Source organism: Bos grunniens, chromosome 12 (genome assembly GCF_055505025.1).
Source record: "Bos grunniens cultivar Pamir isolate PY7600 chromosome 12, Bosgru_T2T1.0, whole genome shotgun sequence".
Taxonomy (NCBI): Eukaryota; Metazoa; Chordata; class Mammalia; order Artiodactyla; family Bovidae; genus Bos; species Bos grunniens.
Window position 1 is genome coordinate 78,845,561 of NC_141176.1, and position 17,958 is coordinate 78,863,518.

Below are 17,958 nucleotides of genomic sequence, written 5' to 3' on the forward strand. Positions count from 1 at the left end.
AAAAAGAGAGTGAAAAGTTGGCTTAAAACTCAACATTCAGATGTCTAAGATCATGCATTTGATCCCATCACTTCCTGGCAAATATATGGGGAAATAATGAGAGATTTTATTTTCTTGGGTTCCAAAATCACTGGAGATGGTGAATGTAGCCATGAAATTAAAAGTCGCTTGCTCCTTGGAAGAAAAGCTAGGACCCACATAGACAGCATATTAAAAAGCAGAGACATTACTTTGCCTACAAAGGTCCATCTAGTCAAAACTATGGTTTTTCCAGGAGTTATGTATGAATGTGAGAGTTGGACTATAAAGAAAGCTGAGTGCCTGGAGAATTGATGCTTTTGAACTGCGGTGTTGGAGAAGACTCTTGAGAGTCCCTTGGACAATAAAGAGATCCAAGCAGTCCATCCTAAAGGAAATCTGTCCTGAATATTCATTGGAAGGACTGATGCTGAAGCTGAAACTCCAATCCTTTGGCCACCTGATGCGAAGAACTGACTCATTGGAAAAGACCCTGATGCTGGGAAAGATTGAAGGCAGGAAGAAAAGGGGACTACAGAGGATGAGGTGGTTGGATGGCATCACCGACTCGATAGACATAAGTTTCAGCAAGCTCTGGGGGTTGATGATGGACAGGGAAGCCTGTCATGCTGCAGTTCATGGGGTTGCAAAGAGTTGGACATTATGGAGCAACTGAACTAAATTGATCTGATTTGGTGCTCAAGATGCAGTTAGCTTTTGTGCTAAGAATTTTATTAAAACAAATTCATTTTGTCTCCCCAATAAACCTTATAAAGTTGGTATTATTTTCCCTGTTTTACAGACAGGAGGTGTTGTTTTTGTGTGGCAGAGATGGTAAGAGGGTGATCCAGGACTCAAGCTTCAAAAGGGAGACTGCAGGCTCCTCACTCCAGGGCACTTTGAAGCTGTTGACATCGTAAATGATTATCAAGTGCTGTGCTTAGTCGCTCAATCATGTCTGACTCTTTGCAGCCCAAGGGATTGTAGACCACCAGGCTCCTCTGTCCAGGGGGATTCTACAGGCAAGAATACTGGAGCAGGTTGCCATGCCCTCCTCCAGAGGATCTTCCCAACCTAGGGATCGAATCCAGGTCTCCCACATTGCAGGTGGATTCTTTACCATCTTAGCCACCAAGCACACTATACAAATTGGATTTTTTTTTAATGCTACCTTTCTTCTTCCTTTGGAATTGTGAACAGCTCCCTTTGTCAATAACTATAATGTGACTGAACAGGCAAGACATCTGTTGTTATAAGAGTCAGGGTACACAGTGGTATACAATCTTGTGATCACCCCTCTTTTGGGATGTCGTCTCTGAATGACATCACTTGAGGGGATGGACTGTCCTGAAGTGTGGATGCACTAGTCAGAATCCAGGGTTTTCACACTTGCCATCACTACTACAAAATATTAAACAAATTACCTGAGATTTCATTTAAAAGAATGAGAAGAAACTAGATAAGGAAAAGTATATGGAATAAACCCTTTAGATGTAATAAACATGAAAATAATCAAGTATTTCCCAAGGTTTATAAAATATACCAAGGCTGATCAGAATCATCAGGAATGAGTTCCAACCCACTTGACACTAACTGCATCCTTTGAAACAGCCCCTTCAAAAAAGCTGCACAAGCCCCTTCCTGACCCCACTCTCAACAGTGACAGAGAGAAAAGACTGTTTCCCACATAGAAACTGAGCTTCCTGCAGCACCTCCTGTTCCACCACCCACAGGAGCATTTTCCTTTCCTCTGGGATGAAAGGTCACTTCATAGAAACTCCACCCACTTCCTGGACCAGACTCCCTAACTGCTCCAGCTCCCACATCCAGTTTGCCTTTCAGGACTTCCTCCAAGGTACTTGCACAATTCAGATTCCAAAGGCAGCAAGAGGTGAGTTTCTATGTAGTTCCTTTCCCTGGGTTTCCCTGATAGCTCAGTTTGATTCCTAGGTAAGGAAGATCCCCTGGAGAAGGGATAGGCTGCCCACTCCAGTTATTCTAGCCTGGAGAATTCCAAGAACTGTATAGTTCATGGGGTCACAAAGAGTTGGACATGAATAAGTGACTTTCACTTTGTTTTCCCTCCCCTAAGGTCCTGGAAGAGGGCTTTGTGCCTGCTCACCCTTGTACCTCAGGGTCTCAACTTTAATCCCTATTTGTTGAACAGAAGGAGAGAGAGAGAGAGAATACAACCTACCACCTCACACATACCCCCAACTCAAACTACAAACCCAAACAGCCAGCAACACCTCCTCAGACCCTACATTCCAGATGGGCCTCTCTCCCGCTTCATTCAAACCCCTTCCAGGAGTAGCCTGTCTTCACCTCAAGTCCCTCCACATCTCCTGGATTCTCAGCCTTTTGCACTCTGGCCTCCTCATATCTGGAACCTGCTTCTTGGGTCACTGACACCTCCCAATTCCAAATCAACTAACAACTCTCCGTGGGCTCACCTTCTCATTTGCATTGAGCAGACCTGTCCTTCCTCAGGTCTCCACACTGTCTCCTCCTCTCATTCCTTGCTGTTCACTGTGTGTCTCCTCTGCTTGCCTCCTCTGTCAGCTTTCTCTTTAAATATCAAGGCTTCCAAAAGGTTCTGATCTTGGTCCCTAAATATGCCTCACTCTCTCTGGGCAATCTTATCCTTCTTCACAGATTCAACTACTACCTTCTCAGTGAAAAATACATTGGTGCCATTCCAGGTCTCTCCCTTAAATACCAGACTCTAACTTTCAATGACCTTTAGGACGCCTCCACCTGGAGGACCTGGACTTCAAGATAATAGAACTACAAGTGGAAAAGCTGGAATTGGAAATCATTGAGACTGAAATTTTCTCTCTTCACATGACTAAGAATGTTTATCCTGAAATCAGATAGCATCTGTTCCTATCCCTCTTTAGGTCATGCAAAAATATGTGATAGATTCTGATCATAAGGGCCAATTAACCATGTGCCAAGCACACAGCAAGCCAGCCAACTTTGGAAACCCACCCTTGACCTAGTTTATAGTAGCAAAGGAACAGAACCTTTCACAACATCTTTTTAAAGTAATTAACAATCACTGTCAAGATGTGATACTGCTTTACTGAAAGACTGCTTCTGGGGATAAGTAATGGAGCTAAAGCCAAGAGGATACCTTTATAAAATAAGTTTCCAGAAAAAAAAAAAAAAAAGGCACATATATCTTTGCAGTAAAAGTCCTCTGCCTCTGAGTCTCAGCTTACTTCTCATTGGTAAATAGTGGAAGCCTTTGCCCACAGCCTGTGCTGTTTGCATTCAGATATTAATTGCTGCATTTCTGTGTGCTGCTGCTGTCACTTCAGTTGTGTCCGACTCTGTGCGACCCCACAGACATCAGCCCACCTGGCTCTCCTGCCCCTGGGATTCTCCAGGCAAGAACACTGGAGTAGGTTGCCATTTCCTTCTCCAATGCATGAAAGTGAGAAGTGAAAGTGAAGTCGCCCAGTCGTGTCTGACTCTTAGCGACCCCATGGACTGAAGCCTACCAGGCTCCTCCATCCATGGGATTTTCCAGGCAAGAGTACTGGAGTGGGGTGCCATTGCCTTCTCCATTTCTGTGTGCAGCTTTTGATAAATGCATTTAATTTACAAAATAAACACTTAGAAGGTCACATAGCTTGAATCACTGAAAAGCAGACAGGAATAACAGAGAAAACACCCCAGGTGAGCAATGATACGGAATGAGGAAACAAGAGCTGAGATGACCCAGCATCATGCCTTAGAACCTCAAATTCACAAACAAAACAAAGGCCGGATAGAAGCATTCCCGTGATTACTTCTGCCCTTTTTTTTTTTTTTTTTAAGATACGTTAAAACAGAGACTTCAACATGTGAAAAGAAAAACTGCCTACAAAAACAAAGAAGACATTTTCTGAGATAACTTTGATCCTTTAATCAAATTACTGGATTAAACTCTTTGTATCAATAACTGCCCTTTATTGTCCTTGATCAAGTATTATTTTCGCCTTATTATTACTAATCTTTTCTAAGTGATCACATTTGACCCTATCAAAAAAAAAATGGTGCAATAAATACTTGGCTTCTGTGGTAATACGACACATAATTTAGCTCATCTAGCCTATCTCTCCATGAGAGGTGATTGTTTCTGTTATGAAATGTGCTCACAGTAAAGGGAATCCAAGCCAGACACCTGGAACGCAGAGGGAGAACCACTTACCCATCCTGTCGCTGCTTCAGACCAACCTTGACGTGACTGTGGAGCCACTCATGACCAGGTGTTACTCATGTTAATTCAGCCTCCCAATCACAGCCGCACCTTTCTCTTACAAAACATGACCTTTGCTGAAGGTAATAATACATCGCCAGGCTGAAAGGCCCACCCTAAGTCCCTGTGAAAAGGCCTTAAGGAACAGGCACTCTGCTACTCCCTGGGAGAACTCTGACAAGACTGGTGCATTACCTGGATGAAATCTTGAAATATCAAAGGCAGCAAGTCATCCACATGCCCAATGTCTTTGGAGAAACGATTTAAAATTCTTCCTACAAGAATAGGACAAGATATTACTCATTTAAGAAAAACACCAATACAGTATACTAAACAGTGTTAGACTTTATTTTGGGGCTCCAAAATCACTGCAGATGGTGACTTCAGCCATGAAATTAAAAGACGCTTACTCCTTGGAAGGAAAGTTATGACCAACCTAGATAGCATATTCAAAAGCAGAGACATTACTTTGCCAACAAAGGTCCGTCTAGTCAAGGCTATGGCTTTTCCAGTGGTCATGTATGGATGTGAGAGTTGGACTGTGAAGAAAGCTGAGCGCCAAAGAATTGATGCTTTTGAACTGAGGTGTTGGAGAAGACTCTTGAGAGTCCCTTGGACTGCAAGGAGATCCAACCAGTCCATCCTAAAGGAGATCAGTCCTGGGTTTTCATTGGAAGGACTGATGCTAAAGCTGAAACTCCAATACTTTGGCCACCTCATGCAAAGAGTTGACTCACTGGAAAAGACTCTGATGCTGGGAGGGACTGGGGGCAGGAGAAGGGGACGACAGAGGATGAGATGGCTGGATGGCATCACCTACTCGATGGACATGAGTTTGAGTGAACTCCGAGAGTTGGTGATGGACAGGGAGGCCTGGCATGCTTGGGGTCTCAAAGAGTCGGACACGACTGAGCGACTGAACTGAACTGAACGCATATATATGGAATTTAGAAAGAAGGTAACAATAACCCTGTATGCAAGACAGCAAAAGAGACACAGATGTATTAAACAGTCTTTTGGACTCTGTGGGAGAGGGCGAGGGTGGGATGATATGGGAGAATGGCATTGAAACATGTAAAACATCATATGTGAAATGAATCACCAGTCCAGGTTTGATGCATGATACAGGGTGCTCCGGGCTGGTGCACTGGGAGGATCTAAAGGGATGTGATGGAGAGGGAGGTGGGTGGGGGTTCAGAATGGGGAACACATGTACACTCATGGTGGATTCAAGTCAATATATGGCAAAACCAATACAATATTGTAAAATAAAATTAATTAATTAATTAATAAAAAAATATATTATTCATTTCCCTGATAGGAGCTTTCAGAGAAACATCAAAACATACTTTTGAAGTGTATATATTTAGGAACTTCCCTGTGGTACAGTGTCCCTAGTACAGGGTACACAAGTTCGATCCCTGGTCCGGGAAGATCCCACATGCCACAGAGTAACTAAGCCTATGTTCCACAACTACTGAAGCCCCTGCACCTAGAGCCTGAGCTCCTCAAGAAGAGAGGCCACTGCATGAGAAGCCCAAACCCTGCAATGAAGAGGAGCCCCTGCTTGTCATAACTGGAGAAAACCCATGCGTAGCAACAAGGACCCAATGCAACTAAAAATAAATAAATAAATTTAAAAGAAGTATATGTATTAAATATTTAATTTATTGGCCTTCCCATCATGGCTCAGTGGTAAAAAATCGACCTTCCACTGCAGGAGACACAAGAGACACGGGCTCAATCCCTGGGTGGGGATGATCCCCTGGCGAAGGAAGAGGCATTCAGTCCAGTATTCTTGCCTGGAAAATTCCATGGACAGAGGAGCCTGGCGGGTTACAGTCCATGGGACCACAAAAGAGTTGGACATGACTTAGCAATTAAACAACAAATATATTACAAATTCAAATGAAAAAAGCTGATGTCAGTGGTAAAATGAAAGAGACAATAGGATGATACCTAAAGAGAAATAAAAATATCACCAAATGGCAGTGTCTGGGCAGTTGAAATAGAGTCCAGATTTTTAAAAGAATGGGGGAATACTGTCATTTTATCAAGAAGGGTTGGTGGATTTAGAATGCTCCCTCCTTTTAGATCCATCCCATCTAAGACTCATTCCAAGTGCTAAACTGGTAAATAAACAGTTGCAAAATATCTAAGTTAATCCTAATTGTTACACTAATTTTGCTTTAGTTATCAAGATTAATTTTGCCAAGTGATACTCTTTAAATAAACATAATTATAACCCCTCTGTACTTTTTTCCATCCAGATTGTTCATAGTACCTCACGTTTTGGGAAACTGTGGATTCTGACCATTGCCAAGTTATGAGTTTACTACTGGGATAAGTCATTATTTTCAGACATGTACCAAGCATGACTAGTACAGACTTATGAAGAAGCGTCTACGAAGATCAGAGGTATGTAGGCAGGAAAACACAAATATTACTAAATGACTAAGGATTACTTATCATTGATTTTATTTCCCTTCTCAGAATTCACAACAACAGTCTATACTGAAGGCTATAGGATTAGATGATGAGAACTAATTTCTAGTAAATACTTGGTGTGAACTAAAAATGCCATCCACCATATCAGTAACCAAAGATGCTGCAGCCATCAGGACCCTGCAGCCACTCCTGCAAGAGTGGCACCCTGAGGAGACTCAGGATGAGAAAGCACAGGATACTGGCCCCAGATAGCAGAGGTGCCCATGAAAAGAACTGTTATAGGGAAGAACCAATTTTGACTCCACGTTGGATCTATTTCTTTGACTTTAGCCTTTGCTATTCATTGTTTTTGTCAGGGAACCCTGCCCCTCTGCCTGAATGTCAAACTAAAGTGAGTTTTTTTCAGCTTACAGGGAGACTTTCTGACTCTCAGCACCTGTGGATGGTCTGCAGAAAAGAAGACATTAATAAATACCCTCCTGTTTTGTAAGATGAATGGCCTTTTGACTTTACTTCCTCACCTCCTTTCCTTCTTTTTTCAAGAAAAAAAAAAAAAAAAAAAAAAATGGCACCCAGACACCAATAATATGGCTATTTTGAGACATTAGTCTGCCTTCTTCTCAGTCTGCCAACTTTCCAAATAAAGTTGCTATTCCTTGCCTCAATACCTCCTCTGTGAGTCTTACTGGTCTTCTGTGAGGTGAGGAGAGTGAGCTTGAACTCAATAACAGTAACACTGCTCTATATGGTTCTCTCTTCATGACATCGCATACCAGAAACAAAGTCCACCATAAATTATCTATTACAAATTCTACTTTTGAGATTAAAGACAGGGAAGAATTCAATTTAATATACCACTAAAAGAGCAAATAATTGATGCCCCTAAACCTTTGGACCTATCTTTGCAGTACTTATTTGGGCTTCTATTTTCTTGAAGGAATGAAGTTCTGATAATAGATACAGGAGGGAGAGGAAAGATATACTGGTATGCCCACTGCTCCAGGGTTAGTGACCTTGAACATTTAAACATGGCTCCAAATCCTTGAATAATAAATAAATCAGCATCTGGAGAGGCCTACAGGTCATAAACAGCCTGGTCAACTGTGGTCACAAGCTCAGAGGCTGTCTTAACAGAAATGCAGTCTCACTTTATGCTCCCAAATTTACTACTATAGTTTTCACATTAACAGGTAAAGTAGAGCAAATCACAGCCATAATAGCACAGATTCTTCCAATCACTTCCTCACTCCAGCTTCATAATAAGTGTGAGCCTTTGCAGTTTGCCATCCTGTGCTCCATGCCGTGCCTGCACTAAACAACATGTGTTGAATAAATCTGCACAAGGTGCTGCCCTAAACAGTCTTCTTTAATCCTTGCAACAGTCTTGTGAAACAGGAAGGGCAGTGGTTATTCCCATTGAGAAAGTTCCCAGATACCATGTGGTCATCCTCACTACGGTTCATTAGGCACTGACTGTGTGCTGTATGCTAATGCATTAACCTGCTTAATGCCCACAACATCAAAATATTGGTAAGTGTGTGAATAGTATTCTCATTTTACAGGTAAGAAAATCAAGACACAGAGAAATTAAATAACTAGCACATAAGTATTAACATAACTACGACTGGCTATTACTATTACTAACTAGCACCAGGACTAAACCCAGGAAGTTTGTTCTAGAGTCCATACTTATAACCATGACAATATCCTGCCTAGAGATTTGCCTGCCCAGTAGTATCTACCTACCTTGGCCTTGATCGCACAACAAATTGATGAGGCCAAGGCTACTCCTGTCCTCCCTTCAGTCACATCCCTGACTCGACAGGTCCTGTCAATCATCACCTGCAAAAACAGAGCCACCCTGGGCCTCAGCACAAGTCTAACCAACTGAACAGAATGGGCATGTGTGCTGATGCACTAACTCTTCGCAGGAACCCAGGTCAGGAGGGTATCTTTCAAAGCAAGACAGGTCAAAGGCCTCAGGATGGAGGAAGCAGCCACTGGGAAACCTTTGGGGAAACTCTTACTAATACTGAAGATCCACCTGCTATGTACCACAAGACCTCTTAAATGTAATTAAAAGTCCATTGTAAAACTAGAGGGCTGATTTTATTGAAGAGGTTGTATACATTTCACTGATACTGTATTTTAATTAATTTTCCATTACCATTTAGATAAAACTCAAAACATGAGCACATGCCAGAGCTCTGTGGTCCCAGATATGGATGGGAAGTGAAAGAAAGAAACACACAGCCTGTCTTCTGTAGAGATGTTCCTGGAAGAAGGTCCTAACTAGTTAGCTTAACAGTATGTAACACAGCCAACATTTCAACAGCTATCAAAAACATGTCAACACATTTCCATCATATGCTGCGTGTTTCATATTCCACACAACAAATGGACTCCTAAACCATCCTGCAAAGTAAACATTCATTTATCTTTATAGACACATAAATTGGAATAAAAGGTTACAGGCTCCTATATTCAGATTTTCTCTGATAGGAAAAATTATCAGTGAACTTTTTGTATAAAATGAATAAACACACACAGTGATTTTCTTCCAAGCATCTCTTCCATTTTCAAATACGAAAATGTAATTAGGCACTAAATGTGTTAATAAGACATATTCACTGAGAAACTTGGTGTCTGACTTACCTATTGGATTGCTATTGAAGAACAATATGGGAGCTCTCAAAATGGACTCCAATATTTTGTTGTGCAAAGTTTGTGAAGAATTAACAAGGATGTAGAATATCAACAGAGACCTTGTGACGCCAAAAAGGATGGTACACACAGTTAACCCTGAAATAAAAAACATCACTCAGCACAAGATTTCTGCCTTATCCTCAATGACACTAAAGCATGGTAGGCAGTTTGTAAAGATACTGTGTATTTTATTCTTTAAATAAAAATTGTATAGAGATCTACATATACAGAATATAGAATAAAAAACATATATATGTACATATATACGGAGAAGGCAATGGCACCCCACTCCAGTACTCTTGTCTGGAAAATCCCATGGATGGAGGAGCCTGGAAGGCTGCAGTCCATGGGGTCACTGAGGGTCTGACACGACTAAGCGACTTCACTTTCACTTTTCACTTTCATGCATTGGAGAAGGAAATGGCAACCCACTCCAATGTTCTTGCCTGGAGAGTCCCAGGGACGGGGGAGCCTGGTGGGCTGCCATCTACAGGGTTGCACAGAGTTGGACACGACTGAACTGACTTAGCAGCAGCAGCAGTACATATATATATATAAAGTAGATTCTGTATGAGTTTAATGCTTTCACAAAATACATTTATAAAGAAAAATATAAAAATCACTGTTTTCCTCTCACTAAAAGAAACAACACAGAGGGAAGAAAATCATGTGTAAACTACAGTTTCAGTCTAGGCTTTCCTAAGTCAATTACAAATTCTAATAAAAACTTACAAGAAAAATAATTATAAAAAGGAGTTAATCTTTCTTTCTCTGCATTTCAAATCTCACAATTTACAATATATTCCATAAGCTAAAACTGAGGTATGCTTTGGTACCAGCATGTGAGTTAGCAGGGAACAAGAGAAATGATTTACCACTTCCTTGTAATTTACAAGGAAATTCATTTCCATGTAAAGTAGCCTCTTAAGAACCTACTGTTTAGCACAAGGAGCTCTACTCAAAGCTCTCTGGTGGCCTAGATAGGAAGGAAATCCAAAAAAGAGAGGATATTTATATATAATTGGCTCACTCTGATGTATAGTAGAAACTAACAAAACATTGGAAAGCAACTATACTGTAATAAAAATTAATAAAAATTTAAAATATTTAAAATAAAGTAGCTACTTCTATGCCCAAGTAGCTTTAAAGAGTATGAAAAGACAATGTTAAGTTGCAAGTGGACAATCTTTTAAATAACTGAATTGCAAGAAACTACAGATTATATTTTGACATGAGATAGTAAATCTAGACAAGTACCTAATCTCTCACTATGTGTTTGGGGGCTCAGTTCAGAATAAAGCATGCAATGCAGGAGACCTGGGTTCAGTCCTTAGGTTGGGAAGATCCCCTGGAGAAGGGAATGGCTACCGTCTCTAGTATTCTTGTCCATGGACAAAGGAGACTTGCAGGCTACAGTCCTGTCCAAAGAGTTGGACATGACTGAGCGACTAACACTTTCACTTTCAAAACACTTGTAAATAAATACAATCATTTACATTTGTTTAATCAATAATAAAAATGAGCACTACCATGCATATAAAAATTAAAATAGCCCTCTGAACATCTCTTCAACTCACAGTGCTAAATACAGTGGGGATAACTTCTATAATAATTGTTCCCTCAAGTACTGTTTTTCCAGTCATCTGATACATCAGTGTTATTTAAATTCTGAAAGCTGTTCAAATTCCTGAATTCCATCAACAGGCATTTGCCTTGACCCACCATCCAAAATGAATGTGAAACAGAACCCCTTCCTTCCTCTTTAAGCCCCCATAATTCACAAATTCAGAAGTTAGTTAATGGATTCAAATTTCTTAGCAAGTGATCAGCAAAATAAACACCAAATTTCAAAGAGTGCATTTTTACATAACTTGTTCTTTGCAAAAACTTTATACAAGCATTTCCTGTGAGACTATTTAAGTTTTTATTTATTTAAAATATTTATTGGGGTAGAGCTGCTTTACAATGTTGTGTTAGCTTCTGCTGTACAATGAAGTAAATCAGCTATATGTATACATATATCCCCTCCCTCTTGGACCTCCCTTCCCTGTATGCCTCCCCTCTAGGTCATCACAGAGCACTGAATTGAGCTCCCTGTGCTACACAGCAGCTTCCCACTGGCTATCTGTCTCACACATGCTGGTGTACATATGGCAATCCTAATCTCCCAATTCATCTTTCCCTCCTCCCCACCCCACCCTCTGTGTCCACACATCTATTCTCTACATCTACAACTCTATTCCTGGCCCTGCAAATAGGTTCGTCTGTGCCATCTTTTTAGATTTCATATATATACATTAATATAAGCATATTTTTGGCTTATATAAAAAGAGTGATTACTTTACTTTTAGTTTACTCTGTATGACAGACTCTAGGTCCATCCACATCTCTACAGATGACCCAAATTTGTTCCTTTCTATGGATAAGTAATATTCCAGTGTATATATGTACCATAAACGAAATGAAAAGACAGCCCTTAGAATAGGAGAAAATAAGGGTGAACTAAGCAACTGACCAGGGATTAATCTCCACAATATACAAACAGCTTATGCAGCTCAATATCCAAAAAACAAACAACCCAAGCAAAAAATGGGCAGGAGACCTAAAGAGACATTTCTCCAAAGAAGACACCCAGATGGCCAAGAGGCACATAAAAAGATGCTCAGCATCACTATTAGAGAAATGCAGATCAAAACTACAATAAGGTATCACCTCGAACCAGTCAGGATGGCCCTCATCAAAAAATATAAAAACAATAAAGGTGAGAGAGGGTGTGGAGAAGAGGGAATCCTCTTGCATTGTTGGTGAGAAGGTAAATTGATACAGACACTATGGAGCACTGTTCTTGTTTGGTCGCTCAGTTGTGTCTGACTCTTTGTGACCCCGTGAATAGCAGCACGTCAGGCTTCCCTATCCTTTACTATCTCCCAGAGTTTGTTCAAACTCATGTCCATTGAGTCAGTGATGCCATCCAGCCATCTCATCCTCTGTCGTCTCCTTCTCCTCCTGCCCTCAATCCCTCCCAGCATCAGGGTCTTTTTCAGTGAGTCCACTCTTCGTATGAGGTGGCCAAAGTATTGGAGTTTCAGCTTCAGGATCTCTCCTGCCAATGAATATTTAGGGTTCATTTCCTTTGGGGCTGACTGGTTTGGTCTCCTTGCAGTCCAAAGGACTCTCAAGAGTCTAATTCAGGACAACACTTCAAAAGCATCCATTTTTCTGTGGTCAGCTTTCTTTATGGTCCAACTCCCACATCTGTACATACTACTGGGAAAACCGTAGCTTTGACCATATAGACCTTTGTCAGCAAAGTAATGTCTCTGCATTTTAATGTGCTGTCTAGGTTTGTCATATCTTTTCTTCCAAGGAGCAAGCATCTTTTAATTTCGTGGCCGCAGTCACCATCTGCAGTGATTTTGGAACACAAGAAAATAAAGTCTATCACTATTTCCATTGTTTCCTCATCTAATTGCCATGAAGTGATGGGACTAGATACCATGATGTTCATATTTTGAATGCTGAGTTTTAAGCCAGCTTTATCACTCTTCTCTTTCATCTTCATCAAGGGGCTTCTTAGTTCCTCTTTGCTTTCTGCCATAAGGGTGGTGTCATTTGCATATCTGAGGTGTTATTTTTCTGGGCAAACATGATTCCAGCTTGTGAGCCATCCAGGCTGGCATTTCACATGATATAGTCTGCATATATTAAATAAACAAGATGACAATATACAGCCTTGATGTATTCCTTTCCCTATTTGGAAGCAATCCATTGTTCCATATCTGATTCTAAGTATTATTTCTTGATCTGCATACAGGTTTTTCAGAAGGCAGGTAAGGTAGTCTGCTTTTCCAGTATGGAGGTTCCTTAAAAAAATAAAAATAGAACTACTGTATGACCCAGCAAGGCAAAAGGATAGGTCACTGAGAGATGAACTCCCCAGGTCGGTAGGTGCCCAACTTACTACTGAAGATCAGTGGAGAAATAATTCCAGAAAGAATGAAGAGACAGAACCAAAGAAAAAAACAGCACACAGTTGTGGATGTGACTGGTGATGGAAGCAAGGTCCAATGCTGTAAAGAGCAATTTTGCATAGGAACCTGGAATGTTAGGTCCATGAATCAAGGCAAATTGCAAATGGTCAAACAGGAGATGGAGAGAGTGAAGATTGACATTTTAGGAATCAGCGAACTATAATGGACAGGAATGGGTGAATTTAACTCAGATGACCATCATATCAACTACTGAGGGCAAGAATTCCTTAGAAGAAATGGAGTAGCCATCAGAGTCAACAAAAGAGTCCAAAATGCAGTACTTGGATACAATCTCAACAACGACAGAAAGATCTCTGTTCATTTCCAAGGCAAACCACTCAATATCATGGTAATACAAGTCTATGCCCCAACCAGTAATGCCGAAGAAGCTGAAGTTGAATGGTTCAATGAAGACCTACAAGACCTTTTAGAACTAAGGTCCTTTTAGAAAAGGACCCAAAAAAGATGTCCTTTTCATTATAGGGGACTGGAATGCAAAAGTAAGGGTCAAGAAACACCTGGAGTAACAGGCAAATTTGGCGTTGGAGTACAGAATAAAGCAGGGCAAAGGTTCATAGAGTTTTCCCAAGAGAATTCATTGATCATAGCAAACACCCTCTTCCAACAACACAAGAGAAGACTCTACACATGGACATCACCAGATTCAGTTCCCTTCAGTTCAGTCGCTCAGTCGTATCCAACTCTTTGTGACCCCGTGAATCGCAGCACACCAGGCCTCCCTGTCCATCACCAACTCCTGGAGTTCACTCAGACTCACGTCCATCGAGTCAGTGATGCCATCCAGCCATCTCATCCTCTGTTGTCCCCTTCTCCTCCTGCCCCCAATCCCTCCCAGCATCAGAGTCTTTTCCAGTGACTCAACTCTTTGCATGAGGTGGCCAAAGTACTGGAGTTTCAGCTTTAGCATCATTCCTTCCAAAGAAATCCCAGGGCTGATCTCCTTCAGAATGGACTGGTTGGATCTCCTTGCAGTCCAAGGGACTCTCAAGAGTCTTCTCCAACACCACAGTTCAAAAGCATCAATTCATGTTGATATATGGCAAAATCAATACAATATTGTAATGTAATTAACCTCCAATTATAATAAATAAATTTATATTAAAAAAATAAAATAACTTATTGAAAATAATTTTTAAAAAAGCATCAATTCTTCAGCACTCAGCCTTCTTCACAGTCCAACCCTCACATCCATACATGACCACTGGAAAAACCACAGCCTTGGCTAGACGGACCTTTGTTGACAAAGTAATGTCTCTGCTTTTCAATATGCTATCTAGGTTGGTCATAACTTTTCTTCCAAGGAGTAAGCGTCTTTTAATTTCATGGCAGCAGTCACCATCTGCAGTGATTTTGGAGCCCCCAAAAATAAAGTCTGACACTGTTTCCACTGTTCCCACATCTATTTCCCACAGAATATGGTCCACTGGAGAAGGGAATAGCAAACAACTTCAGTATTCTTGCCTTGAGAACCCCATGAACAGTATGAAAAGGCAAAATGATATGATACTGAAAGAGGAACTCCCCAGGACAGTAGGTGCCCAATATGCTACTGGAAATCAGTGGAGAAACAACTCCAGAATGAAGTGATGGAGCCAAAGCAAAAACAATACCCAGCTGTGGATGTGACTGGTGATAGAAGCAAGGTCCAATGCTGTAAAGAGCAATATTGAATAGGAACCTGGAATGTCAGGTCCATGAATCAAGGTAAATTGGAAGTGGTCAGACAAGAGATGGCAAGAGTGAACATCAACATTCTAGGAATCAGCGAACTAAAATGGACTGGAATGGGTGAATTTTACTCAGATGACCATTATATCTACTACTGCGGGCAGGAATCCCCCAGAAGAAATGGAGTAGCCATCATGGTCAACAAAAGAGTCTGAAATGCAGTACTTGGATCCAATCTCAAAAACGACAGAATGATCTTTGTTCGTTTCCAAGGCAAACCATTCAATATCCCAGTAATCCAAGTCTATGCCCCAACCAGTAACTCTGAAGAAGCTGAAATTGACCATTCTATGAAGACCTTTTAGAACTAAACCCAAAAAAGATGTCCTTTTCATTATAGGGGACTGGAGTGCAAAAGTAGGAAGTCAAGAAACACCTGAGGTAACAGGCAAATTTGGCCTTGGAATACAGAATGAAGCAGGGAAAAGACTAATAGAGTTTTGCCAAGAAAATGCACTGGTCATAGCAAACATCACCAGATGATCAACTCCAAAATCAGACTGATTATATTCTTTGCATCCAAAGATGGAAAAGCTCGATACAGTCAGCAAAAACAAGGCCGGGAGCTGACTGTAGCTTAGATCATGAACTCCTTATTGCCAAATTTAGACTTAAATTGAAGAAAGTAGAAAAAACCACTAGACCATTCAGGTATGATCTAAATCAAATCCCTTATGATTATACAGCAGAAGTGGAAAATAGATTTAAGCGATTAGATCTGATAGACAGAGTGCCTGATGAACTCTGGATGGAGGTTCGTGACATTGTACAGGAGACAGGGAGCAAGACCATCCCCATGGAAAAGAAATGCAAAAAAGCAAAATGGCTGTCTGAGGAGGCCTTACAAATAGCTGTGCAAAGAAGAGAAATGAAAAACAAAGGAGAAAAGGAAAGATATAAGCATCTGAATGCAGAGTTCCAAAGAATAGCAAGGAGAGATAAAAAGCTTTCCTCAGTGATCAGTCAAAGAAATAGAGGAAAACAACAGAATGGGAAAGACTAGAGATCTCTTCAAGAAAATTAGAGATACCAAGGGAACATTTCATGCAAAGATGGGCTCAAAAAAGGACAGAAATGGTATGGACCTAACAGAAGCAGAAGATATTAAGAAGAGGTGGCAAGAACACACAGAAGAACTGTACAAAAAAAGATCTTCACAACCCAGATGATCCCGATGGTGTGATCACTCACGTAGAGGCAAACATCCTGGAATGTGAAGTCAAGTGGGCCTTAGAAAGCATCACTATGAACAAAGCTAGTGGAGGTGATGGAATTCCAATTGAGCTATTTCAAATCCTGAAAGATGATGCTGTGAAAGTGCTGCACTCAATATGCCAGCAAATTTGGAAAGCTCAGCAGTGGCCACAGGACTGGAAAAGGGCAGTTTTCATTCCAATCTCAAAGAAAGGCAATGCCAAAGAATGCTCAAACTACCACACAATTGCACTCATCTCACACTCTAGTAAAGTAATGCTCAAAATTCTCTAAGCCAGGATTCAACAATATGTGAACTGTGAACCTCCAGATGTTCAAGCTGGTTTTAGAAAAGGTAGAGGAGCCAGAGATCAAATTGCCAACATCCACTGGATCATCAAAAAAGCATGATTGTTCCATAAAAACATCTATTTCTGCTTTATTGACTATGCCAAAGCCTTTGACAGTGTGGATCAAAACAAACTGGAAAATTTGGAAAGAGATGCGAATACCAGACCACCTGATCTGCCTCTTGAGAAATCTGTATACAGGTCAGGAAGCAACTGTTAGAACTGGACATGGAACAACAGACTGGTTCCAAATAGGAAAAGGAGTTCGTCGAGGCTGTATATTGTCACCCTGCTTATTTAACTTATATGCAGAGTACGTCATGAGAAACGCTGCGCTGGAGGAAGCACAAACTAGAATCAAGATTGCTGGGAGAACATATAAAAAACCTGAGATATGCAGATGACACCACCCTTATGGCAGAAAGTGAAGAAGAAATAAAGAGCCTCTTAATGAAAGTGAAAGAGAAGAGCGAAAAAGTTGGCTTAAAACTCAACATTGAGAAAACTAAGATCATGGCATCCAGACCCATCACTTCATAGCAAATAGATGGGGAAACAGTGGAAACTGTATCAGACTTTATTTTTCTGGGCTCCAAAATCACTGCAGATGGTGACTGCAGCCATGAAATTAAAAGACACTTACTCCTTGGAAGGAACATTATGACTAACCTAGACAGCATATTAAAAAGCAGAGACATTACTTTGTCAACAAAGGTCCATCTAGTTAAGGCTATGGTTTTTCCATTAGTCATGTGTGGATGTGGGATTTTGACTATAAAGAAAGCTGAACACTGAAGAATTGATGCTTTTGAACTGTGGTGTTGGAGAAGACTCTTGAGAGTCTCTTGGACTGTAAGGAGATCCAACCAGTCCATCCTAAAGGAGATCACTCCTGAGTGTTCATTGGAAGGACTAATGTTTAAGCTGAAACTCCAGTACTTTGGCCATCTTATGCAAAGTACTGACCCATTTGAAAAGACCCTGATGCTGGGAAAGATTGAAGGTGGGAGGAGAAGGGGACGCCAGCGGAAGATGAGATGGTTGGATGGTAACATGGACTCAATTCACATGATTTTGGGTAAACCCTTAGAGTTGGTAATGGACAAGGAGGGCTGGGATGCTGCAATCCATGGGGTTGCAAAGAGTCAGACACAACTGAGCAACTGAACTGAACTGATGACCCAGCAATCCTATTATGCAGGTACCCTGAGAAAAC

General features: G+C 41.0%; 1 protein-coding gene across 1 annotated transcript in view; it reads right to left on the reverse strand.

Moving 5' to 3' along the window:
- Positions 1-17,958, reverse strand: part of LOC147361955 (ATP-binding cassette sub-family C member 4-like) — a 215,456-nt gene that overhangs the window by 114,639 nt on the left and 82,859 nt on the right. Inside the window, exons 19-20 of the mRNA XM_086330262.1 lie at positions 9,368-9,514; positions 4,460-4,539 (exon numbers count right to left, since the gene is read on the reverse strand). Of these exons, the coding sequence (XP_086186388.1) occupies positions 4,460-4,539; positions 9,368-9,514 (227 nt within the window). The remainder of the gene's footprint in view (positions 1-4,459; positions 4,540-9,367; positions 9,515-17,958) is intronic.